Genomic DNA, 26,905 nt, shown 5'->3' with positions numbered 1-26,905 from the left:
CTTTCCTCCTGCCTCTGCTGCTTGGTATTCAGCACTGAAAGCAGAGACCAAGGGTTAACTATCGTCCAATATTGTCTACTCGCTGGGTTTGTTTCTCTAGAGCGCACAGAGGAGTAAGATTCCCCCAGTACTTGTTCTCTCCTTCTGACTCAGTTTACTTAACAGAACACCCTCCCCCTCTGTCCAGGTTGCATCACACTGCAGTATTGCATCTTTCCCTGTGGTGGCCCAGTACTTCGTCGTGTCTATAGACCACGGTTTCACTGTCCATTTGTGTGCGGCTGGGCAGCTGGGTGGTTTCCTAGCCTGGACCGCCATGCTCTCTTGGGAGACAGGAGTCTCCAGTGCACAGCATCCCATGGCCCATCTTGAGAGGAGGCAGCAGCAATAGACCCCAGTTGGTCTTTGAAAGCAAAGGACTAAAGTGGAGAAATCAAGCAGGTGGGTGGAAGCGTGCGTCTCTTGGCTGTGGCTCTGTCACTGGCCTGCCTCATCCTCCCAGCCAGTAGGAAGTGAGTTGGCAGCCGCCGAGCAGGTGGTTTTTCAGCTACTGATCACTGAGACATCAGGGTCAAGGTGGCTGATAGAAGCAGAGGCAGCCAGACCTTCAGAAGCTCTGGAAGAGATGAAATCACAAGGCCACCGTGGGCATGGACATTCCTCTGTGCAGCTTTCATCAGAGGATGCCACCTCCAGGCATGCTGTTAGGGACACATGCTCTCTCTGGACTGAAAAACTAGAGTTTTCGGGGGCTGGAGCAATAGCACAGAGGGTAGGGCATTTGTCTTGCACACGGCCAACCAGGGTTCAATTCCCAGCATCCCACATGGTCCCCCGAGCACTGCCAGGAGTGATTCCTGAGTGCAGAGCCAGGAGTAACCCCTGTCATCACTGGATGTGACCCAAAAAGAAAAAACAAACAAACAAAAAAACCTAGAGTTTTCTCTTTCTCTGCCCAGTTAGAAGAAGATGAGCATTTGGGAGCCAGAGCGAGAGAATACAGCGGGTAGGGTGCTCACCTTGCATATAGCCCACCTAGTACCACCTAGGAGCCCCACCATGAGTGATCCCTGAGCATAGAAGTCAGTCCTGAGCACTGCTGGGTATGCGTCCACCGAAACAAAAAAAAAAATGGAAAAGATGGGTGTTCAGGAAGGAGAAAAAGGAAAAAGTGTCCTACCCATGAACTAACTTATAAAAGGCAGGCAGCGGCCTGCCCTGAGATCTGAGTTTCGGGATCCCTTCAAAGGGGCATTCTTGAGAGTGCCCAGTCTACTCAACCATCCTTGGGGATATTCACAGGGGGTGAGCCTTGCAGAAACCCCCAGAGGTGCCAGTTCTGAGCTTGCAGTCACTGGACTGAAGTTGCTCGGCCTGAAGGCTAACGTCAGCAGAACAACCTGCTCACAACAAAGTGTCAGGGGCTGAGAAGGGCAGCACCAGAGGGTGAAAAGGCCCCCTTTCCACTAAGAATTTTAAGGCAACTCAATGTCTATAAAAAATTGAGGGCCTAGAAAATGCCACAAGGCCCCTGTGCTAGAGAAGAAGCAGAGACACGGCTTTCCTCGGCTCTCATCTGCGGTCACAGCCAGCGCCAAGAAGGACTGGCACAAAGTCAAACCAACCCCCCAGTTACCCAGGGCTCTCCAGAAGAGGTCTCTGGATCCCCCTGAGCACCTTTCGGAAGAACCTCCAAAAAGAGGAGTTCGGGATGAGCCCTGAGACACAGGAAGTGGCAGAGTGGGCAGGCTTGGGTACAAATATGGATGATCACTCTGGACAGGAACTGAGTGTTGAAAGTAGGTAATGGGATATAGCCAATAACCTTCCAGCATCTGTATTGCAAACCGTAGGATCCAAAAGGAGAGAGAGAGAAAGAGAGAGAAAGAGAAGAGTTTTCCATAGGAGGGGGGAGGCAGGAGGGAATCAGGGGACATTGGTGGTAGAAAATGTACACTGGTGAAGGGACAGGTGTTAGAACATTGTATGACTGAAACCCAATCATAATGTAACTGTGCATCTCATGGGGATTCAATTTTTAAAAATTGGGGCTGGAGCACAGCAGGTAGGGTATTTGCCTTGCACGTGGACGACCCAGGTTCGATTCCCAGCATCCCATATGGTCTCCCAAGCACCGCCGGGAGTAATTCCTGAGTGCACGAACCAGGTGTGACCCAAAAAGCCAAAAAAAAATCAGTTTTGAAAAAATCAGTTTTAAAACAAAACAAATATGTGTGAGCTTGTACGGGTACCAACACCTCTGGGCCAGGCGCCTTCCTGGGTCCAGAGTCTGTGTCCGAGCAGTGGCGTCTGGGTCAACATGGATGCCCGTGCATACGCACAGCCCCTGGCTATCCCAGAGATATGGTCAGTCCTTCCGAGTGAGCCCAGCAGGTGAGACTCCTTGGCACACCCGGGGCCCACAGAGAAAAGGCCTGGAGGGTGGGGGAGGAAAGGTACAGTGAGGCCTGAACTTACCCAGGTGGCAGGAGGCAGTGCTGGGCACGGGGGCCTGGGTGCCTGCAGAAGGAAGGAACCAGGGCTGTGAGAGGGGCCCCATGCATGTGGTGGCAGGAAACCTATGAGACGCACTTGCTGCTCTCCTAGAAACCTGCATCTGACTCTACGTGCCATCAATCAGGAGCTCCCCCACTGCTGTCCAGCAAAAACTCCAAAACCTTAGCAGGAGCTACGAGGCCCCCCCTAGTCTGGACCACCTGCATTGCTCAGGCTACACCTCCTTCCAGCCAGCCTGGCCTCCTCTCTCTGTCCTGACAACTGCCCCCGCCCACACACTGCAGACCCTTTGCCCAGGCTGCATGCAGTGCCTCAGGTGGCCACTCCCTCATCCCTTTCTCTCACCTCTCTCGGCTTATCCCACCTCCCAGCCCAATCGTCTGCATTGCACAGCCCTGTTTGTAGGAGTCTCAGAGTTTCGCGTTTCTTCTCGCTCTTGCCCCGGAGACAGGGGGACATATGCCAGCAAGATTCCTAGACAAATGTTCTCTCCACTCCTCTGACCCCCAAGCTCCATGCGAGCTGAGTTTGGGTTTGGTTTTGCTCATCAGGACACTCTCTAAAAACTAGACCAGGGGCCAGAAGAACTTTAACTGAAGAGTGAACAAACACAAAAAAATCATTCGTGATTGATTGAATGAATGAATGAATGAATAAGTGAGTGAGTGAATAAGAAGTGGAACAGGGGAGCCACCTGGTCCCCAAAGTCTCCACATGCTCCAATTCTTCTAATCCCAACAGGAACCCCAGGGTCAGGTTCCATACCCCCTTCTTGTCCCCATAGAACATTCTGGAAGGCTGTGGGAGGGAGAGACCCCTTACCTTTTCGTGTGATGGGCCCCAAGTTCAACATGCGAGTTTGGTCCATGTTGCCCCCTCTGAGGGATCTGGTTCCGGTGCAGGTCTGTAGGGAGAGGATGGCCAAGAAATTCCGCATGAAGGGAGCCACAGGGGGTCCTGCCAGGGGCAGGGACTGCCCCCTCACAGTGGCACCTTATGCCAGTTGAGGTGTGGGCATGGTGGAGGCAGGAGCAGGCAGGAGAGGTGTCCCCCTCGGTTCTGGTCCTAGCTCCTCGCTGTAGATGGACCACGTTAGGATTGTCCCTGGGCTGGGCCTTTGTCTGGGCTGCTCTCTACCCAGAGGAGAGGAGCATGTGGGAAATGTGACAGAACTACAGTGGGGCACCGTCCCTGTCACCCACATAAGGGTCATGCAGTGCTGTGAAGGGCTTGCCTCGCGAGCAATCCCAGCTATGTCTGCTCCTGGCACCTTCGTCGCTTGTATCTGGCAGTGCTGCTGACCCAGAACCCTGCCCCCGCCCCCAACCAGCCTCGCCATTGCTGCAAATGATCCAAGACCACCCTGCAGCAGAGAAACTAGAGGGTTAGAGGCCCCGACGAGCCCCACAACTCATCACAAAAGATGTGTGAGCACCATCAGCCCGAAGTTGCAACAACAAGGGCCAACAGAGGGAAGGAGGGGAGGGCAGAGAGGAAGGGCAGGAGGGCCCAACCATCTCTCCTTAGCACACAAGCTCATGGCGTGTTTGCCAGCCTGCCGCTGGGCCTGAGTCCTGCCTGGTGGTTTGGGGGCGAGGGGCTAAAGCAGAGTGAGTTGGGGTGCCAATTCCCACCCCATCTTACTGCCCACACACTCTCCCTGTGCTCGGGGCCAGCAGAGAGGGGCTTTGGGGCCTCTGGGTCAGGGCCGACAGAGAGGCGGAGGGGGCCATGGCGAGGGGCAGCAACTCACTGGCTTGCAGTGCTCCGTCACCCTGTCGCAGAGGTACACCTCGCAGTGCAGGTACACCAGGTCGAAGTTCCCGGCAAAGCGGAACATCTGGACGGAGAAGCGGCCCTGCGGGGACTCCCCGTTCTCCTCCACATGGATAGTCGGGTCCTCCGTGCGGGGACACCTGGGAACGCACGTTGGGGAAGCCTGGTTGGTGGCACTGAACCCCCGGGGGCTTCCTGGGGCCATGGGACCTCGAGCAACTGACTCCCGGAGCTTCAGTTTCCCCACTTGCAGGCGAGGAAGAGCCATGGCAGCCCATAGCATGACCCTGAGCGTTTGAGGACTGTGTTTCTCCAAGATGGTCTCCCAGTGGGTGAGAGCCCTCTCTGCTCCAAGGGACCCAGCCCCGGCAGCCGAAAACCTCCAGAACCCAACCACCACTATGCTCAAGGCCGCTCCCCACACACTCACACATAAGTGAACCTATTCCTGGATCATGCAGCTACAAATGCAAGACATCACAAGACACAACTGCTGCATACTTCAAGATTACGACACCACGTTTGATCGGGTTCAAATAGTAGGCAACTAATCATAGAGGGAAATATATATATATATGAATATATTATATATATAGCACAGTGGGTAGGGCATTTGCCTTGCACACAGCTGACCTGGGTTCGATTCTTCCATCCCTCTTGGAAAGCCCAGCAATCTACCAAGAGTATCCCACCTGCACAGCAGAGCCTGGCAAACTCCTCATGGCGCATTCAATATATTCTATATGCCAAAAATAGTAACAACAAGTCTCACAATGGAGATGTTACTGGTGCCCACTCAAGCAAATCAATGGACAACAGGAGGAAAGTGCATATATAAATATATATGTATATATACATATTTTTTTTACAAAAGTTCACTGGCTCAACCTTTAACAACAAATTAGTGCTACCTTATAGAAGGTCTTAATGGCCCCTGTCAAAATAGAACAATGCTCTTTCCTCTATGGATACTTTTTGTAGCATTTTCAGTGTTTTTTCATAACAAACAACACAAAATATATTATTTTGGTTCTGCTTTGGGACAGAGATTGAAGTTTGGCATGGAAACATCCCAAATATGGTGGTGGGAATGTGTAATGGTGGTGGGATTGGTGTTTGAATATTCAATGTAATCAAATATTGTGAACTACCTTATAAAATAGAAAAAAATTTTAAAAAAGACTACCCACCAGGCTGTGCCCCCCCAATCAGTGCTGCTTAATCTCATGAATGATGTCAAAACACCCCCCAGCACGAGGGTGCAACTACCCTAAGTTATACGACCTGATCTCGCAGGTGGAGGTAGAGGCTTGGCCATCATCTCTGCACCGAACTCAGATGACAGCCATGAGAATATCCAATGCCACCAGGCAGTTCCACCAGGACTGGACTAGGAGGTCACCATCTGGGGGTGACCAGCATGGGGGCCAGAGCAATAGATCACTGAAAGCAGGATGCTTGCTTTGCACACAGCCAACCTGGGTTTAGTCCTCGCTCTCCAGATAGTCCCCCAAGAATTAGCAGGAATGACCCCTAAGTGTAGAGCCAGGGCGACTGAGTATGCTTCCCCCCCAAAAAATTAAAAAATACAATAAATCAGGACTGGAGCAATAGCACAGCGGGTAGGGTGTTTGCCTTGCACGTGACCAACCCAGGTTCGATTCCCAGCATCCCATATGGTTCCCTGAGCACCGCCAGGAGTAATTCCTGAGTGCAGAGCCAGGAGTAACCCCTGAGCATCGCCGGGTGTGACCCAAAAAGCAAAATAAATAAATAAATAAAACGGCACCTGCTGGGCCCCTAGAGAAAGAGAGTTCCAGGGGGTTGAGCTCATGCAAAGCAGGATTGGCACGTGGGAGGCCCCAAGTTGGATCCCCAGCTCTGAGTATGGATCCCAATCACCATAGGGAGTGATTCCTGAGCACAGAGCCGAGAGGAGACCCCCTCAGTCCCACCCCAAGTACTGCAGGGTGTGAGCCAAGAACCAAAGCTATAAAAAGCTACAAAATAGATTCAATTGCAAGCTGTCCCCCTTTCCCTGCTGTCTAGTGGCCCATCCCACCCTCACCTGAGAATAGCATCTGTGCGAGGGCAGTGGGGTTTGCTCCTTCTACACACCATCCTGTTCACCAACTTGTTCTAATATTGAGGAGGAAAAAATAAAATTGACTCCCAGTAGGGCTCTGTGGGAGGAATTTGCTCTTTTGCCTCTCCGAGGCTGCTTTGCTCTAGGAACTCTGGTTTCTGGCCAAAGCCCGGAAGCTTGCATGCAAGACTTCCTGGTGCGATGTTCCCAGCAATGAAGGACCAGAGGATGACCAGGGTGGAAGCACCCCAAGCCTCAGGGCTGGATTCCAACCTGCCAGGCCCCTGAACGGGAACAAGCAGGCTGTAGAAAAGGATGAATGGAGGATCATGAATGACCGTTGCAGATTGAGTGTTGAGCGTGTTACCCTAATTAGAGGCTGACTGATGTTTTTGTTTAGGATTTTGGTGGCAGGGCACACCTGGTGGTGCTCAGGGTTTACTCCTGGCTCTGTGCTCGGGATCACTCCTGAGCACTTGAGGTGGCAGGGGCGGGGATCATTTGTGATACCAGATTCAAACCCAGGTCAGCTGTGTGTAATGCAAGCACCCTACCCACTGTACTACCTCTCCCACCCCCGGTGATGTTTTTGTCACCAGGACTATGCTGTAGGAACTTAACTTGTGTTAGTGTCAGTTTGCTTATGGAAAAGTGGGGTTTGTTAGGGGGGAGGTATAATGTGGCTCAAGGGTAGAACCTTGTAAGTGTAAGATCCTGGGTTTCACATCCCTGCCTCCCCCCCAACACAAAGTTTATTCCCCATTACTTCACTTAAAGTCAACATTTCCAACATGGCCGACCCAAGTTCGATTCCTCCGCCCCTCTCGGAGAGCCCGGCAAGCTACCGAGAGTATTCGATATGCCAGACACAGTAACAACAAAGTCTCCAATGGAGACGTTACTGGGCCCGCTCGAGCAAATCGACGATCAACGGGAGGGCTTTTACCTTTACCTTTCCAAGAATCTGTCAAGCTCCTTAGGTGAGAACTTCCCCGTACTTTCTCCCTCATACCAGTCCCCACCCTCCTTCCTGGGGCCACGGGCCAGGTTCCAGCCTGTCTGCTACTCTGGTCAGGCCTGTCAATCAAGTTTCTTACCATTTCCTTGGCCCTGGTGAGAGCTGTACCTCCATCTTCAATAATAAGGTTTAAAATGCACAGATAAAATGTCCAGGATTGGAAAGGAAACTGGACACGGTGAAGCAGAGTAGAATCAAGGGATAGATCATAAGCAAGATGCACGCAGGGCTGTGAGCTCACTCCCCAGAACCACCCGATCCCGCCTGAACATCTTCAAGGGGGTTCCTAGGGCACCTGAACACTGCTGGCCTGCACCAGGCCAAGCTCTCCTGGGAGTGATCGTGACCCCAAGCACGGCCAGTCACAGCTCCGACAAAAGCACTTCACAACCTAGAGTCCAAGGGGCTGGAGTGGTAGCGCAGCAGGTCAGGCATTTGCCTTGCACACGGCTGACCCAGGTTTGACTCCCAGCATCCCATATGGTCTCCCGAGCAATTTCTGAGTGCACGAGCCAGGAATAACCCCTGTGCATTGCCGGGTGTTATGCAAAAAAGAAAAAAAAGCAAACACAGAGGCCAAGAGACTGTACAGAGAGAGGTTAAGGTACTTGCTTTGCATGCTGCTGACCCGAGTTTGGTCCCTGGCACCACATCTGGCCTCCTGAGCATGGCCAGGAGTGATTCCCGAGCACAGAGCTAAGAGTAATCCCATGGCCTCAAAACGAACCAAAACTTGTTTAAATACGTGCTGAAGAGATACCTCAGTAGGCTGGAACACAAGCTTTGTACATAGGACTTCCAGGCTCCAGCCCTAGCACTGCACAGGATCCCTTAAATGTTGCCAGGAGTGATGCTTGAACACCACACTAGGAATGGTCCTTGAGCACTGGGCCAGGTATGGACCGAAAGCCAAAAAATTTTTTTTTAATTTTAATTAAAGTGTAATTATTAAAGTCCTTGTCACATGGTCTGTGTAGCTGCATCTCTCTAACACATGCCTAAAAGCACATGCTTGGTAATGCATTCAAATCTGATGGGGGAGAGGGCTGGAGTGATAGCACAGCGGGGAGGGCTTTTGCCTTGCACGCGGCTGACCCAGGTTCAATTCCCAGCACCCCATAGGGTCCCCCAAGCACCGCCAGAAATAATTCCTGAGTGCAGAGCCAGGAATAACCCCTGTGTAATGCCGGGTGTGACCCAAATATTTTTTTAAATTCTAATAGGAAGTTGAGGGCTGGGATAACTAAACAATAGGGATGGGTTTCCATTTCCTCCCCCCTTACTCAATTAAATTCATGCACTTCACAAACTCCACTCAGGAGGGCTCTTCAGGGGTTCTGAAGATGTGCTTTCCCTCCCCACAAGTCCTGAGACACCACCCAAATCCCACCACAGGTGAACCACAGGTGGGCCTCACCTGTCCCGGATGATGAAGTATTTCAAGGGGTCAGTAGCGTTGCCGCTGGGCGTGGCGTAGCAGTTGGTCATCAGCAATGCCAGCCGGGCCACGTCCCCTCCGTCCAGCATGGTGCCCACGTAGAGAAAGGCCTCGGTGGAGAGCGACACAGAGGGGCCTTGGAAGGGCTGTGTGTAGGTGGGGCTCTGGAACAGCGCCATCCTTACCGTGAACATGCCCGCCCCCCCCAGGCTGATGTTGAGGGAGCTGCAAGTGGAGGGGAGCCGGTGAGACCCCAGGGCTGAGAGCGCTCCCCACCCAGACAGGCCGCCCCCGACAGCCCCCTCTGCTCTGAATTCCAGTGCAACTCTTGGCCTCTTGGCCTAGCACCGAAGGCAGAGCCCACCACCCCGTGTGCCCACAGCCAGGCACACACAGGCCACCTTGTCCTGCTGGCAAGAGGCGTCAGCACACAGTGGAGGAGTGGGAGGCTCGAGTTTCTGCAGGTCTGACAAGCAACCGCCCCCCTCCAGAGATTCAGATGCAGGGGCTGGAGCAATAGCACAGCGGGGAGGGTGTTTGCCTTGCATGCAGCCGACCTGGGTTAGATTCCCAGCATCCCATGAGGTCCCCTGAGCACTACCAGGAGTGATTCCTGAGTGCAGAGCCAATAGTAAGCCCTGAGCATCACTGAGTGTGACCCCCCCCAAAAGGAACTAAAAACAAAAACAAGCAGAGATTCAGATGCTGGTGACACCCTGGTATTTTTCTCTAAAATGGTGACCCCGACTTGGGGACCCTGAGCTCCCAGAGGGGGAACCCATTCTCACCTAAATGCCACCTTTGTTCCCAAGCTCTCTCAAGGAGAGATGGGCTTCCCCGAGGCGAAAGTCAGAGATTTAGTCACGCAGAAAAGATGGGGCTTTTTATTTTATTATTTTTTCCCTCTCCTAGCATGCTTTTAACCACATTGAATACATCTACTTGAATGCCAAATCCTTGGCACCAACTGACCAAGGCAATTGGGTGCGACAGAAGGTCCAGGAAATAAGGCGAATGAGAAACACTCAGTAATAGGAAGCCTGTTTGCCCAGCAGAGTGCCAAGCTATGGGCTTGTGCTGAGTGACATCCAGGCTAGACCAGAGAGCAATGTCCACAGCCTGTGCTGCCCCCTGGAGCCCACCAGGCATGGGCACAGCCACTTTGTTCAGGGGTGCTCCTTGGCCAGAGAAGCAAAGCAGGCGATCGGCAACCTTCTCGTCCCAGCTCAGCTAGGCACCCTCAACCAATGCCCAGTGCCCAGCCCCAAGTCTAGCTGGCCGCAATGAATCACAAGCACCCTTCAAAGTGGAGGTGCTCCAGCTACCTGCAAAAAAATGGGCTCAGACCTCTACCTAATACCATGCACAAAAGTCAGATCAAAATGGACCAAAGACCTCAACATCAGACCAGAATCCATTAGGCATATTGAAGAAAAGTTCGGCAAAGCCCTCCACAACATTGAAGCTAAAGGTATCTTCAAAGATGACACGCCACTGGCCGAGCAAGTGGAAACAGAGATAAGTAAATGGGACTATCTTAAACTAAGAAGTTTCTGTACCTCAAGAGAAACAGTGACCAAAATACAAAGACAGCCTACAGAATGGGAAAGGACATTCACCCAATACCCACCTGATAAGGGGCTGATATCAAGGATATACAAGGATGTGCTGTTTGAACTCCACAAGAAGAAAACATCCAAAACCATCAGAAATTAGGGCGATGAAATGAACAAAAACTTTCTCAAAGAAGAAATCAGAATGGCCAAAAGGCACACAAAAAATGCTCTTCATCACTAATTATCAGGGAGATGCAGATCAAAGCAACAATGAGATATCATCTCACAACACAGAGACCGGCCCACATCCAAAAGAACAAAAGCAACCGGTGTTGGCATGGATCTTGGGAGAAGGGGACTCTTCCTTCACTGCTGGTGAGGATGCCGCCTGGTTTAGCTCTTTTGGAAGGCAATATGGATGTTTCTCAAAAAATTAGAAATTGAGCTTCCATTTGACCCAGCAATACCACTTCTGGGAATATCTCCCAGCGATGCAAAAAAGTACAGTAGAAATGATATCTACACGATTATGTTTATTGTAGCACTATTTACAATAGCCAGTATCTGGATAAACCCTGAGTGCCCGAAAACAGATGATTGGTTAAAGAAACTTTGGTACATCTACACAATGGAATACTATGCAGCTGTTAGGAAAAAAAAACATGAAGTCATGAAATTTGCATGTAAGTGGATTGACATAGAGTATCATGCTAAGTGAAATGAGTCAGAGAGAGAGGAACAGACATAGAATGACTATACTCATTTGTGGAATATAAAGTAACATAATGGGAGACTAACACCCAAGGGTAATAGAGATAAGGGCCAAAAGGATGGCTCCATGGCTTGGAAGCTGGCCTCACATGTTGGGGGGAAAGGCAGCTGAGATAGAGAAGGGACCACCAAGTAAAGGATGCTTGGAGGGCTCGCTCAGGTTGGGAGATGTGTGCTGAAAGTAGACTATGGACCGAACATGATGGCCACTTAGTACCCGTATTGCAAGCCATAATTCCCAAAAGGAGAGAGAGAGTAAAAGGGAATGTGCCTGCCACAGAGGCAGGGAGGGATGGGGAGGTGGCAGGAGGGACACTGGGAACACTGGTGGTGGAGAATGGGCACTGGTGGAGGGATGGGTACTCAATCATTGTATGACTGAGATGTAATCATGAAAGTTTGTAAGTCTGTAACTGTATCTCATGGTGATTCATTAAAAATTTTTTTAATTTTTTAAAAAATTTAAAAAAAAAACAAAATAAGGTCCTCGAGGCCGAGGCCTCTCGCACCCCTGTTCTGTTTCCTACCCGGTTCTGTAGCCGCGGGGAGGTGACTCAATCCCTTCTGGGTGCCAGTGTGCATGCCTGTACAACGCAACTCTTGATAACGGCCCTGCTTGGGGGTGAGAAGCCCAGGTTTCAGATGCTCCCTGGAGAGCAATCAGCACAAAGGCCTCACACAGATTCTGCTCCCTCTGGATGATTGGTCGCAACTGGTGTTTGTCCCAGCACTAACCCCCTTGGCTTCTCTCACATCTTATTTAGTGATTTTCAACTTGATTTAGCAAAAGGATCTGGGGGGGAGGGGGGCAGGAACCAACCATGTCAGGTGCAGGAGACAGTCCAGCAGTCAAGGTGCAGGCTAGAGGTCAGGTGTGGGCCCAACCCACACTGAATCACATCCCTGCCCCCTCAAACATCTCTGGGTACAGCCCCAGAGACCCTCAAGCACCCCTGGGGGGCAGATAATTCCCACGCCTGCAGGGTCTATGCCTCCTCAGTTTTTTGCCTCCTCAGTTATTGCACACTGTCCCGGTTCACCTCACCCAGAATCCTCATAAGGTCCCGGGTCTCCTGAGTCCCACTTGAGAAGCCCCCTCGAAACTGAAATAATAAGACCTCATGCAGTCTTTGGCAGAGACAGAAAATTCCCAGGCTCACAATCCCCAAGGAACCTCCTCCAGGACCCTCAGATTCCAAGCAGCAGAATACACAAATCCTGCGTCAGTCCAGCTACTTCAGTTGCCAGAGAATGTGGGATATGAAGGTCCCGCTATGGGATACGATGGGCTCAATTCCCTCCCAGTCTTGCCTGAGACAGCCTCCTTCCTTCCTACCTCCAGTTCAACCATCCTGGCTCCTTCCCCATAGATCAGGGTTCCGAACAGTTGCTTGGCAAGGCAGTGCTGCTAAGTAAGCCCATTTCACAGACTAGAAGACCGACATCTGAGTGAGCCCAGTCACTTCCCAAAGCCACCTTGTGAGTAAGCAACAGTCTCAGAGTTCAGATTTCCCACCTGGGCTCCTCCACTGGGCAGCTCTGCCCAAGTCCCTCCCCCAGGCCCCTTTGGGTGGCACTTAGCAGTGAAACTGCTATCCTGGAGGCTAAGAGGAAGCAGGCTGACACCGGCCAGGCTCCCATCTCCCCTGAGGTCACACCTGACCATGGGCTGCAGGGAATTCTCCAGGCTGACTTTCATGTCCAGCGGGTAGGAACAGGCAAAGTTGATTTTGATGTTGCGGTCCCGGATAATGATCTCATCCGCCAGGTAGAGGGTGTTGCTGTATGTGGCGTGGGTCTCGTTCCTCTGGGTTGGGGGTGAGGGTGGGGGTGGGGAGGAGAAGAAAGCGTGAGGTCCTGCCTGGCTTGCAAAGGAGTTTTGTGTGACCACCACTGAGCTAGAGGAAGGTCCCTAATGTCAGCTAAGCAGTGTCCCAAGGCACATGGCCAGATTCCCCAAAGAACAGCCTTGCATGCCCTGAGCTACATCAGTGCCCCCGTAGGTGCCTGCCCAGATCCCCTTCAGCGGGCACCTCACTGCCTCTGGAGAAGGAGCCTGAGGTGCCCAGAAACTCTGGGCATCTTGCCCGAGGGCCTGCAGCCATAGTCGGGGCTCAAGCCATCACCCTAGGATGGTTCTTAAACCCCACAAAGTCTGACAAGCAGACCTGAGCCATTCGTGGCGAGTCTCCAAAAGCCATGTTTGTCAAAGGCCGGTCTCCCTTCCTTTCTTTGGTGTCTGTTCTTTGTCTCAAGGGAGCTGGAGGGAGCTGGCCACGCCCTGATGTAGACAGGGAAGGGCCCCCATGGTGATGGGATTCCTTGGATGGAATAAAACCACCTGGCCTTAAGGCCATCGGCCCAGCTCAGGAGCACAGGAACTAAGGCCCAATAAGACTCTCACCTGGCACCAGCAACAGACCCCAGCAGGCTGGACCCCCCCCCCCCCCCAGAGAAGCTCCAGCAGGAACAAAGGCCAGGAAAGGAATTTCAAAGAAGGCCATCAACCACTCTCAACTCTAGCCCCTTGGCAACCTCCCTAGCAACGGACTCTTACCCAGCTAGAAGCCCCACATGGGGGCAGGTTGGAAAAACCCCATAAAAAACACCTTGAGCAAAGGGAGCAAATGCTGCCGGCGCCCATGTGCTGCTGCTTGTGCCCACATAGCTGAGCACATGTGTCACCCGCATCTCCCCGCTTGAGACATGTCCTTTCATGCTTTCCTGCCTAATGCTGGGGTGTGTGTAGGGCTCTCTCCGCCTTTGGAGAAGCCTGAGTTCTCTCTTGAGCACATTACTCTACTCTCTTGCTTTCTCACCCTCCTCCACCTCCCCAAAAACCTCCAAATAAAATCTGTTTTATTTCACTGCTAATCTACTCCTGAAATTCTTTTCTGCAAGGTGAGACAGACCCCAGTAACCCTGGGTCTCAGGGTAGCAGAGGCAGATCGGGAGAAAGTGACCATCTTCATGTAAGCCACCTTCATGTAAGCTTCGTGTAAGCCACCTAAGGGGTCCACTGACATCACCCGGGTCACCACAAATCTTTCCCTTGGAGTCCTTGGCAGGTGGCTCTCTGAGTAGCCACCACAGAGATCTGCCTCCCAAGCAGAAGAGATGCTGCATCCCAAAGGCCACCAGGTTCCACCTTTCCCTCCTGTAAAATGGGTCGCCACCATGATTTGCCACAGAGTGAGCACTCTCACTGCACCAGGCAGTGTTTTCACCTCTTCCCCACTCTTGGATGGCTCCATCTGGCATCCAAGGAAACTGAGGCACCACCAAGGCTGGCTCACCTGCACTCCTCTCCTGCCCCCTTCCCCAGCATGTGGCATAGCCGGGGTTCGAGTTAGACTGGGACATACCGTCATCACTGTCCCACACGGCCCATGCCTGGCTGGAGTGACCACAGACATCCAATCTCGGTCACCCCTCTCGGAGAAGCCAGAGCATCGGCTGTCTTGCAGGTACATGATGACCTTCTCAAAGCCCAGGCTCTTTAGCTGGCACTTGCCCAGGGACACCTTGATGTCATTGGCGCCACATTCCAGATGGTAGTCCACGTGGGAGAGATCTAAAATGGGCAGACACAGCAGCGTGGGGTGGGGGAAACTTGTGGCCAGAGTTGGGGGGTAGGGTGTACAGGAGGGTTCAGCACCAGGCCAGTGACCACGCGTAGCTGCTGAGTGTAGCTGCCAAGTGTAGCTGCCGGGTGGCGTCCCCTCTTGTAGGGACAGAGACACTGATAAACATCACCCTGGGGTGCTGCCCAGAAAGCAGGATGATCTGGAGACTCATTATTGTGTCGGTAGTAAGTACCGTGAAATCCTGGGTCAACAAACCACCAAGAGAATACCAGGGTTAATGAGTTCACTGGCGTTGCTTGCCGTCCTTTCTAAAGCAGCGGAACCAAGATCATTGCTAATGGTTTTTATTTTGTTTGCAGGGAGAGGGCACATCCTGCAGTGTTCAGGACTTACTCCTAGCTCTGTGCTCAGGGATCACTCCTGACAGTGCTTAGGGGTCTATACCGAGGTCGAGATTGAAGGGGTTCGAGCAAGGAAGCACTGTTCACAAGGGCTATTCCTGGCTCTGTGCTCAGGAGTGATCCCTGGCGGTACTCAGGGGACCATATGTGATGCCCGGCTTCCAACCTGGGTTAGGCCCGTGCACAGCAAGTCCCTCAACCCTGGCGTTTTATTTCGGTTCCCTGTCCCCGATTTCAATGGTTGATACTTGACAGACTTTTTTTTCCTCACTCCAATGGGCAGCTATTCCCTTGGGTTCCCAGTTCACACACCGGAAGTGTTTTCCACACACCCTGGCCTCCTTTCCTGCCCGGCCTCACCTGTGGTGTTGGAGTCCTTGCATTGGCAGTGCCATCTGCCGTTAATCGCTTTACACTCCTCGTCTACACTGCAGCGGTCACACGTGCCCTCCACGGAGCTGGGGTCTGCAGGGTGACGGACACGCAGAGTGTAGGGGCCAGCCAGGAAGCACCTCTCCCACGGGGTATTCGCCTTCGCCCCCACCCGTGGGCGCGCCCTGCCACTCACCCGTGCAGTACCCCAGGTAGCACTCCGGGGGCGCCGTCAGGTTGTAGACGAAGTAGCCGCCCTCGCAGGCCTTGACCTGCACCGGAGCATCCCACATGCAGCAGTGGCCACTCCAGTGCGCGCAAGCCGTGCGGTCCACGATGCCCTCGCCGCTCGACGGGTGCGTGCCGTTGAGCCACATGGGCGCCGCCGTGTTGCAGCTCAACGTGGGCACGCAGCCCTCGGGCAGGCGCACGCCGCCCTGGCCCGTGAAGCGGTACCAGCCACCCAGCGCACTGTCGCAGGTGTAGCCCGCACCATACTCGGTGCTGCGCCAGTACTGGTTCAGGATGCGGTGCGTGTGGCACGGGTCGGCGCACTCCAGCACCCCGCTGTTGTCAGGCACGCAGTCCAGCCCGGGGCCACAGGAGCCCGGGGAGCACTGGCACTGCTGCCGCCCGTCGCCTGCATAGCCCTGGGCGCACACGCACGTGTAGCTGCCCTCACTGTTGATGCAGGAGGCGTGCGTGTGGCAGTGCCCGGGCTCCGCGCACTCGTCCACGTCGACGCAGCCCAGCCCCGGTGTCTCACGGAAGCCCGCGGGACAGGCGCACTCGTAGGAGCCCGGTGCGTTCACGCAGCTGCTGCCCCGCGAGCAGTTGTGCGCCTCAGCCAGGGCGCACTCGTCCACATCCACGCAGGTCACCCCGTCGCCCGTGAAGCCTGGCTGGCAGGAACACGTGGTGACTGCGCCCTCCTCCAGGCACGTGGCATTGCTGTGACACTCAGAGCAGTTTCCTGTGGAGCACAGAGCCCAGGCTCAGAGCCATGGGTCACCAGAGAAGATTCGCCCTGACGCACCCTGCCATGTTCCTCATCAGATTTTTTCAGCCTCTCACCCCCTTTCCAGAAAAAATAAATAATTTCTCCATGACCCCCTGGAAATCTACCTTCTCTAAGAAGAAAGCTCCCTCCACGCCCCAGTGCTTGCTGGGGCTTCTACCCACCATTCCTCAACCCCACCCCACCGTCCTCTTTGGAAGGACATTTAGCATCTGTTCCTCAGGCTCTGCCAGCCATAACCACCTCCTAATGCTCCCCTGTCCACCCCAGCCTCCCGGTGGGTGCCCTAGTCTCCTACTGTGCCCCTTTTCATGCTTTTTGGTGGTCCTCAGAGATTATCCTGTGGGGGTGGGCAGAAGGGTTGGAAGTCCCTTGGTTGAGAGTTTGCTGCCCTGGGCTGTCCCTGGTCGGACACCCCTAAACCATTTCACGAAGCAACTCTGTACAGCTGAGCTCCGAGCACTGGATGGTGGCAGCGGGGTGGGGGGGTGGCATGGGAGCCACCTGGCTAGTTTAGATCTTCAGATCTCCTCGTGGTTGAGTGGGTGCCAGACCTGCCTGGAAAGTGGGGTGTGTGTAGGGGCCTCAGGGCTGCTCTGGACTTGGCCTCCTAGTGCTCGCTGAGGGGAAGAAATGGATTTAGAATGAAGACAGTGAGGCCTCCTTGGGTGAGGACGACATTGCACACATGTAGACACACTCACACAAGCACACACTCGCATGCACACATACTCACACACTCATACATGCACACATACTCACACACATGCACATGTTCCCACATGCACACACTCATACATGCACACATGTACATACACACATACACACACTCCCACATACATACCTACACTCGCACACTCACACATGCACACACACAATCTCACACACACTCACACATGCACACGTGCTGCACACACTCAAACTGACACACAGTTCACACACTCACACACCCAAACCAACACACATTACACACACTCACACACTTACTTGCTTCCCCGGTGTCAGCGTCTGCAGCTGTGAGTGCCCAGGCCAGCACCAGCACCAGCATCGGCCTGGAGCAGGGAGGGAGCAGCCAGCCCATCCTCTCTTCTCTGCACAGCTCCTGCTACAGGAGAAGAGTCGCTGGGTGGGCCCCAAGGGGTCCCTCTCTGGCCCTGATGCCGTAAATCCTGTGAACAGACGGTCAGGAAACATCCTCAGCCGGTGCTCTGCCGGGTGCGAGCTGTGCCTTAGGGAAATCACACACACCAGGAAACATCGTGTCCATGAACTATGAGACCTGGGTAGTGCCAGGGCCTCGCTCTGGTGAGTGGACCCCTCTGTGCTCTGTCCTCGCACCCACTTCCCACACTGGGCTCTCCTCACCTCCATCCCCAGCTCTTGGGAGGAACCGCCCCTCAGGTGTTGGAGCAGGAAGCAGGAGTAAAGTAAAGGCCCTCCCGTTGATCATCGATTTGCTCGAGCGGGCCCAGTAACGTCTCCATTGGAGACTTTGTTGTTACTGTGTTTGGCATATCGAATACGCCACGGGGAGCTTGCCAGGCTCTGCCGTGCGGGCGAGATACTCTTGGTAGCTTGCCGGGCTCTCCGAGAGGGGCGGAGGAATCGAACTCGGGTCGGCCATGTTGGCTGCGTGCAAGGCAAACGCCCTACCGCTGTGCTATCACTTCAGCCCCTCAGGTGTTGAAGCAGGAAGCAGGAGACAGGGTGGTATTTTGCACTCGGCAACTTCTTGGCAACAGCTTTGGGTTTTAACAGGCAGTTCCAGGGCACTTGCTGTGAAATGTTCAGCGACTTCCAGATCCATTTGTTCATGCAACAATCGTTGCTTGAGTTGCCCCCATGTGCCAAACCAGGAGCAAGGCACCACCAAAACTACACACAAGCCCACAGCTTTGGGCCTCTCATTCACAGTGAACAAGAGATGACAGCCCATGCAATGCAACTGTATGTTGCCGGAGTTCCCCCAATGGTGAAAACATCTGGCATGGCTACTGCCATCACTCCCAGTTTTCACAGCAGCAAGAGGGTAGCAAGAGGATTAAAGAGCTAACAGGCAAGTAGGATTCAAATCCCCATTTGACCGCATCTGGATGCATGGGACCAGGTACTTCAAATCACTGAGCTTCAGTTTCCATGCATGAACCAGGGATGTTTGCTTTTACAATCATCGCCCATGAGGAGTGAGACTGAAGTTCCTGTGTTCTAGAACAGTGTTCTCCAGCTCTCTGTGTTCTAGAAAAGCATTCTTCAACCCCAGGTGGCCTGCTCTAAGGAAGCTACCATATGCCATAACTCAGCGCTGTAACACATCACACACACACACACACACACACACACACACACACACACACACACACGAGCTCAAACTTGTCTACTGTGCCTCTTAATCATTGTCCAGTGGCTATAGCTTACTAGGGTAGCATTATTTATTTATTTATTTATTGCTTTTTGGGTCACACCCAGCGATGCACAGGGGTTACTCCTGGTTTACGCACTCAGGAATTACTCCTGGCCATTCTCGGGGGACCATATGGGATGCTGGGAATTGAACCCAGGTCAGGCCGCATACAAGACGAACGCCCTACCCGCTGTGCTATCACTCCAGCCCCAAGGTAGCATATTTTAAAATGCTAGATACCACACAGAGGTAATTTCACAAGCCACTAAAGGAGTTGTGAGTTGTAATTTAAAAAACCCATTAACAGGAATAAGGAATGACTGTATCTTGTCATCCCTGGGACTGACAAAAATAACAGAAGCAAGGGGGCCCCAACACATGGCAAAGACTCAGAGCCTGGGTGTAGGAGACTCAGAACCCAAACTTCAAAGAGAGGGAGAGGGCTTCGATGAATGATGGCAATGCCCATAGTCAACAGAGAAATGACTCAGCCTAGACCTGCCCTTGGTGGCCCTATCTCTGCATTTGCTCTCCCTTTTTCCCTCCTAGATGGGGAAACAGCCAAAGATGAGATCAAGGAGACCTGGCTAGGATGAGATATGGTGGCAGGGAACCTTACCTGCAGCCGGAAAGACAAGGTTGGCTTTTTCCTGCTGGGTGCCACCTATATATACACCTGCCCCGGGGTTGCCAGACTCCGTCCAATGATCTCCCGCTTCTCTTTCTTGGAATTGTTTTCCTGGGGGTGGAATATTTTCTCCTTCAGACAGTGTTTTCCTTTTCTAGGTTGTGAGGTGATTCTCTGTTCTAATAGGCAGAGACCCCAGAGGACTGACATTGGGGGTCACCCATGTGGCTGCAAGCCCAAATCCCCTCTGTGTACCTTGGGGCAACCAAATTCCTTGGTTAGCAATTAACTGGGAAGGCAATGTGGAGGCCGCTGGGCCTTTTTTTTTTTTTTTTGGTCACCAGGGAAAGCAGGGTGGACACAGGAGAGAGAGAGACCCAGCATTTGCAGCAAGGGATATTTAGTACAAGCCCCCCTTTACCCCCATGGCATAGATCTGTGGGTACTCTGGGTCCCCTTCCTGGAGAGGGTCCCCTGTAAATGCACAGTCCCTTATAGGTTCTGCCAGCTCCCCAAGAACTCAGACGTAAGCTGGAGCAGAACTTGGCTGGCTGAAGGTCAGGACGGGAGGAAATACCTCAGGGGCTCAGGTCTTGGGGAAGTGAAACATCCCAGAGGGGAACAGGGTGGCTGGATGACTCCCAGGATAGTCTGAGTCCTGAGGGACTCGCTCTCCTGTACATCAGGGCTCCTGCCTCTGAGTGAGCTCAGGGCCAGAGCGATTGTACAGTGGGGAAGGCATTAGCCTTGCTAGTGGCTGACCTGGGTTCGATCCCCAATACCCCATGTGGTCCCCCAAACCCCACCAGGAGTGATACCTGAGCACAGAGGCAGGAATATACCCTGAGCACTGTGGGTATGGCCCAAACACCAATGAATAAATGAAGAGAAGAAAGTGAGCTTGACCATATAGAAGACAACACTAGCCTCAATGCCTCAGTTCCCTCGAGCCAGTGACTGTCCATGCAGCTTTGCTGGCTTCTGCTCCCCGGGGGGTTCCAACCCCCATCCTGACCCAGCCACATGCAGCTGCTCACATCTCGGGGAGGAAACTCCAAAGAGCGTGATGCAGCTGAGCAGGACCTTCTGCCTCTCTCTCAAGCACGTTCAGGACAAGGGAGAAGGGGACGGAGGGGGCAGTCACCTGCTTGGAGTGATTACCCGTGGTTTGACCCATGACATGGGAGGGTCCAATTGCAGCTTCTACTCTGATCTCCCTGTACCCTTGGAATTCAGAAATGCCACGTCCTGATGTGTTGTTACAGTGATGGGAAAGTTAGAAACACGATCAGGGGGTTAAACTCAGGACCCAGGGAGGCAGCTCGAGGCCGGCGCTCTGGGAACCAGTCAGAGATGAGTAGGTCATAAATCAGAAAGCTGACCAGGACAGAACTGAAGGGCCCAAAGGCACCTGTTGGGGAAATGGGGCCACGGTTAGTAAACGATATCCCCTTTAAGTGCTGTGCCCCCCTCCTCAGTCTCCCTCAGTGCATGGTGACCAAGTGACCAATTGAGCAGCCCCCGTTCTTTTGCTCTTCTCTCCTTTTTTGTTCCACAGGTGTGCTGATTGAGAAGGGGTGACTCTGGCAATGATGTCTGAAAATGATCACTCTGGACAGGAATGAGTGCTGAATAAGTAAGAGGATATACGTGATAAAAAGAAAGAGAGAGGGGGTGAGAAAGGGAGAGGGGGAGGAGGAGGAAGAGGAAGAGGGGAGAGAGAGAGAGAGAGAGAAGAAAAGTGTCTGCCATAGAGGCAAATGTGGAGGGGGCCAAGAGAGAAACTGGGGACACTGGTGGTGGGACAGGCACGCTGGTGAAGGGACGGGTGTCAGAACATTATATGACTGAAACCAATCATGAACAACTTTGTAACTGTGTATCTCATGATGATTCAGTTTAAAAAATAAATTTAAATAACAAAAGAGGAAGGATGCTACGATTGCCAGAAGAGTTTCTATAAAACATGCTCATGGGAATCAAGGCCTACTGCTTGTTAGTAATCTTAGCTCAGGAAACCAGCAAAGATTTGGGCTATATGCTTTTATAGGTCATATCTAATGAAAACTTTCAAAAATTTTTATAAAGTGGTTCACAATAATTCATTATATTCTAACGCCAATCCCGCCACCATTACACCTTCCCGGCACCATTATTTTGAATTTTCCCACCAGCATCCAAGTCTGCTCGAAATAATCCACTAATAACAATACACTAAAAGTGATCATCCAAAAGGTTTCCTTAGTGAAAGTGTGTGAAGATTGTTGTATCTCACCTTGGAGCCATTATGCCCTTATATAAGATATTACTAACATGTTGTTACATTTTTTATCAAGATTGGTGGCCTTCTACTTACACCTATCACATGTGGTACATCATATGATACATGTTACGTCAGTGGTGTCAAGTATGAGATGTCACGTGGTCGTGAATGTGGCCACGCTGTCCAGGAATTCTAAAATTTTAAATAGGGTGATAGAGCTGGAGTTAAATTTTTAATTAGAGGGTGATTTGCGGGTCTGGAGGCATCTCTGAGGCTTGTGGCTCTCTTCTGAGATTTATTTTTGAGTCTCTAGATCATGGCAGTTAATGAGCTTATATATATGGCACGAGAGGCAGTTTATGAGTGTGACTGCCAGGCTCCCCGAAGAACAGGGAGATGGGGGCCAGGGGTGGGAATTGCCCATTCCCTAGTCTGTGAGAGTCCAGAGATTATTTTAAAATGCGTTCTACCCCTGCTGTGGCTCACAATTTCAGGCTCTTGCCTGGTTGCAGTCATCTTAAATAATTCAATCTCCTTGCTTTCTCACCTAAAGATGGTTTTAGTGTGATCAACTCAGCGAATTCCATTACACCAGAACCAGCCTGAATGCCTCCTCCCAAACAGCACCCACAAACATTTTCTTTTCCTGGTGGGTCCCACGCCAACCACACAGTCCTCACCAGCCCCAAGCACCATAAACATTCTTCGCATCAGCTCTCCTGTGGTCCTGTAAATCTGTGATTCTTTGGTGAGCCCTGGCCGAGTATTGGCTCTGCCGGAAACAGAGGCAACCCTGGCTACACCTCAGCCCTGGTGTTCTCAGGGAGTCCATGATGGGACTCCTGGAGTGTCTGGACACAGGGCCCGAACAGGCAGATGGGAGTCAACTGGACTTCACTCAACCCTCTGAAGCATTTTAAGTTTTAGTATTTGGTGCTTTTCTATGTCCAGGCTTTGCTAACCACCACTGCGCCTGTGGGGTCACTAATTCCTAGACATGCCCACCCCTGGCCTAGGGGCCGTGCTAGGATCCCTGCCAACCTCGTATTCAACCCCGCCCCTCATTTTCAGTCTCACCCTAAGGACCACCCATGAGGAGCAATGCCCAGTGCTCCCTCCCAGATCTCCCAACGTGCTTGCTTCCCAGCCTCTATCTCTTCTCTCCGGAACCCCAGGAAAAGCTCTGTTTCCACTGACATGGGGATTACCGGGGGGAGCAGTAGGGGGTGGGGGTGTGAGTTGCTGGGGATGGAATCCAGGGCCTCCCACACGCAAGGTCCAGCCCTCAAGCACAGCTCCGTCTTTCCCACATGTCCCTGCCTCCCAGTCTGTGGGGTGCTGCACCCCCCCTTCTTGGCATTGGAGTCTTCTCTCCCAATCTGTGGCCCTGGCCTTAGCTGAGGGCTGAGAAGGCCCCCCCTTTATATAATAAATAAGCACCCCCTCCCCTCAGCAAAGCTTGCCCACCTTGGGGGCATTTCTCTGTAGGGCCATTTCCCCAACTCTCTCCTTAAGCCCATCCCCGCCTCAGTTCCTGACTCCATGTCCTACTTGCCTGGAGCCCTCAGCAGTGACCCCATCACCCCCACCTCTGCTGGGAACCCTCTTCCCCACCTTCTCCCCATAAAACATCTCTCTGTGACTCTAAGGACCCGGCTTTCTGCCCAGCCCCTTCGCACCCTCTCCTTGAGCCCTGGAGTATCCTAACGCCCACCCCCTGCCCTCCCAGTCCTGGCCACACTTCCTCCCTACACCTGTCTACACCACACACGCCCGTCTCCACTTCACACTGATCTGCTATCAGGGCTTCCAGAGGAAACACTGGCTCTTCAGGGTCACCAGAATGGACCACGTGGGGTCACATCCAGCCAATAGCTTCCTCCTTAACTTCCCGAGCTGCTCAGCAACTGGGTTTGGGCTTAGCCTGATTCAATCTCAGCACTTCCTTCCTACTCAGAATGCTTCCTGACTCAACTTTTAAAACTGGGCAGAAGACATCTAAGTTAGTCGGTTGATTTCTCCTTCGTGAATAATATGATAGGACTTTTACAGTGCAGCTTCACACCGATGAGTATCATTGTCACCCCTTTATCCACCCCAGATCAGCACCCCTACCACAAGACTTCCTCTCTTTATTCCACCCCCCACCTTCCTGTTGTCTCTGTTGCCAGTTGGTTTGCTTTGGGAGACCCTCTTATAATTCAAAACAAACTGTCCTCCCATTGTTCATCGATTTGCTCGAGCGGGCCCAGTAACGTCTACATTTTGAGACTTGTTGTTACTGTGTCTGGCATATCGAATACATCACCGGTAGCTTGCCAGGCTCTGCTGCGCGGGCGAGATACTCTTGGTAGCTTGCTGGGCTCTCCGAGAGGGGTGGAGGAATCAAACCCGGCTCGGCCGGGCTGGCTGTGCGCAAGGCAAACGCCCTACCGCTGTTCTATCGCTCCAGCCCTTTTATAATTCATTCCTGACTTAATTCCCTCAGCAGCGCGCCCTGTACCAAGAATCCTGACAACTGTCACTCACCCATAGCCTCCCTTGGGTCTGATGCTCTGCCCAGGGTTTTCCAGCCCTTGACCCCTCTGATGAAACGCAATCACCGGGGCTCTCAGAGAAGCTGAATCACTTCCCCAAGACACAGCGGCCCCCTAGAGCACCTAAATCCACACTCCCAACCCTCCCTCAGAGACGGCCTTAGGAGGCACCATGGGGTAAAGAACATTCCACACTCAGCCACAAGAGAGCCTGAGTGGAATAAGTAGTGCGTGGTGTGTTGAGCAGAAAGTGATGGACTACAGAGTGGGGAGTTTTAAACATGGAACAGCCTCATGGTGCTGGGAGCTGCAAGGAATATGCTGGGAACAGGGCAAAAATGAATCCAGGGGGAGACGCTATGATGGAGGAGTCCCCCCTACCCTTCACCCATTTCCTGTCTTACGGGAAGTGTGTGTGTGTGTGTGTGTGTGTGTGTGTGTGTGTGTGTGTGTGTGTGTTGGCAGTAGTGGTAGATCTGGTCCTCGTGACTAGCCCAGCCATCACATGTTCTTCAGGCTGCCCGGGTGAGCCCTGCTTCGTGTCTCGAATACTAACAAGGGCTGTAGTCAGGGCCTTTGGCTCTGGTGTGTTCCAGAGCCCCAGGGCTGTTTGTTGATGTGTCTGGTTGCAGACCCTGCAAAGCACAGGACGAACTCTGGGGTCTGGAGAAGGCCTAGACTTGCCTGGAGCTCAGCAGGCAGGTGGCAGGAGTGGGGCAGGGTGGGGGCTGTCTCTCCACCCACCCGCCTCCCCTTTTCCCCAGAGGAGGTCTATTACAACCCACCATTACCCTCCCCACCCCCTGAAATGAATGTTCTGTGACAAATGGGACTTTGGCGGGGAGGGGGCACTGCAGAGTTTGGGGTTAAGGTAGTTAGTCTTGCATGCATCCAATCCAGATTTAATCCCTGCATCACTTCTGAATCAAGGGGTGTCCCCTCCCAATACCATTCACTACTTTCTTGGTTTATGGGAAGTGTGAATGCTGAGGATGGGGGTGGATCTGGTTCTAGTGATTTGTCCTGGCAAACCCAGGGAACCTCCCCTTTGACCGGCACCCAGTGTTCTTAAGGCTGGAACCTGGAGCACCTCCAGGCGTCACTCCTGAGCACAGAGGGAGAAATAGCCCCCTGAGCCCTCATACACACACATACACTCACTCACTCACACACACTCACACAAACACACACATCACACATACACATACTTACACACACTCATACACATTCATACACTCAACACATACACTCACAAACACATACTCACACACTCATACACACACCAACACATACTCACGCTCACTCACTCACACTCACACTCACACAAACACACACATCACATATACTCACACACTCACTCACACACTCACACTCATACACACTCACACACTCATCAACACATACTTACACTCATACATACACACTCACACAAACACCCACACCCACATAGACGCACTCACATATACTGACACACTCAAACACACTCACACACTCATCAACACACGCACACACTCATACTCACACACTCACACACTCACACATAGACACACTCACACTGACTTGCATAGTCATACACATAGACACACACTACACACACACACTCATGCACATAGATACACATTCACACACACATTCACACACTCACGCACACACAGGAACTTGGAGGTGGGGGTGATCCAACCCAGGCCCTGCAGATAAGGGTCTCTCAATGCAGGTTCCATGCAGCTGTGAGGGTGCGGGAGGGGGAACTGAGTGCTACCAAAAAGAAGCCCCGTTTCCCTTGCCAGTGAGAGATGAAGCCAGAGTCCTCTCTGTCCACATGCTCCATCTCTCTCCCATCAACCTGACACACATTTCACCCCCAAGGTTTAGTCTCAGCATTCCCCAGGCTTCCCAAGAGCATAAAACTCTACCCTGGAGCCTAAGCTGATAGCGAAACTAAGATAATGGCAGTTCTGTCTGAGAGATTTAGACCCGCTGGACATCCCTGCGATTTCCTGGCCATCTTCTGTCGACCCTTGTCAACTGATCAGGAATACAAGGAGCCTTTAAAAGGCACCCACAAAACTCCCTTTCAAATTAGTCCTACACTCGTTCCTCCCACTTAGGGAGCTTCTGTTCTTTCCCCTTCTACTTTCCAATAAACTTTGCTACTTTCCAACTCTGAGTCTGAGCCTCTTTCTCATCCATTATTTTCATTCTAGGAAATAGTAAAGAACTTGGGAATCGAGAACCAACACAGAGAACCTGCCGCCACTCCGGCCTCGTGTGCATCAGAAGAAGCAGATGAGAAGGTAGAAAGAAAAGCTGCGAGGGAGATCTAGGGGACCGGCCCTGATCACAACAAGGTAGGACCTTGAGGACACTTTTCGTGTAGATAAGGACCCAGGGCCGGCCAGGGGAGGGTGCGCAGCAGGACCCACCTCAGTTTCTCGTCTTCCTGATCTTCACTACCTTGATGATGCTGTCTGAGACCAGTTGTACAAGGTCTTTGCATATTTCTCATTTGTTCATGCCCCCTGGCCTCCCTCATGAA

At 52.5% G+C, this 26,905-nt stretch overlaps 1 protein-coding gene across 1 annotated transcript; it reads right to left on the bottom strand.

Moving 5' to 3' along the window:
- Positions 1–554: 554 nt before the first annotated feature.
- UMOD (uromodulin) lies at positions 555–17,621 on the bottom strand. Its single transcript, XM_056138920.1, has 11 exons — positions 17,528–17,621; positions 15,719–16,495; positions 15,511–15,615; positions 14,528–14,736; positions 12,821–12,969; positions 8,815–9,060; positions 4,271–4,433; positions 3,340–3,421; positions 2,699–2,725; positions 1,626–1,642; positions 555–614 (listed from the first exon to the last, which is right to left on the bottom strand). Exons 1-11 carry the CDS (start codon positions 17,619–17,621, stop codon positions 555–557), a joined length of 1,929 nt encoding a protein of 642 aa, XP_055994895.1.
- Positions 17,622–26,905: the final 9,284 nt, after the last annotated feature.

This window comes from Sorex fumeus, unplaced genomic scaffold, assembly GCF_029834395.1.
Source record: "Sorex fumeus unplaced genomic scaffold, SorFum_2.1 ptg000130l, whole genome shotgun sequence".
NCBI lineage: Eukaryota > Metazoa > Chordata > Mammalia > Eulipotyphla > Soricidae > Sorex > Sorex fumeus.
The sequence above is the reverse complement of the archived record's forward strand: the minus strand, read 5'-3'. Positions and strand labels throughout refer to the sequence as shown.

Coding starts and splice junctions, on each gene's coding strand:
- UMOD (XM_056138920.1), bottom strand. CDS start 17,621: ATGGGCTGGCTGCTCCCTCCCTGCTCCAGGCCGATGCTGGTGCTGGTG. Junction 16,496..17,527: donor CGCTGACACCGGGGAAGCAA/GTAAGTGTGTGA, acceptor TGTGCTCCACAG/GAAACTGCTCTGAGTGTCAC. Junction 4,434..8,814: donor TACTTCATCATCCGGGACAG/GTGAGGCCCACC, acceptor GTGCGTTCCCAG/GTGTCCCCGCACGGAGGACC.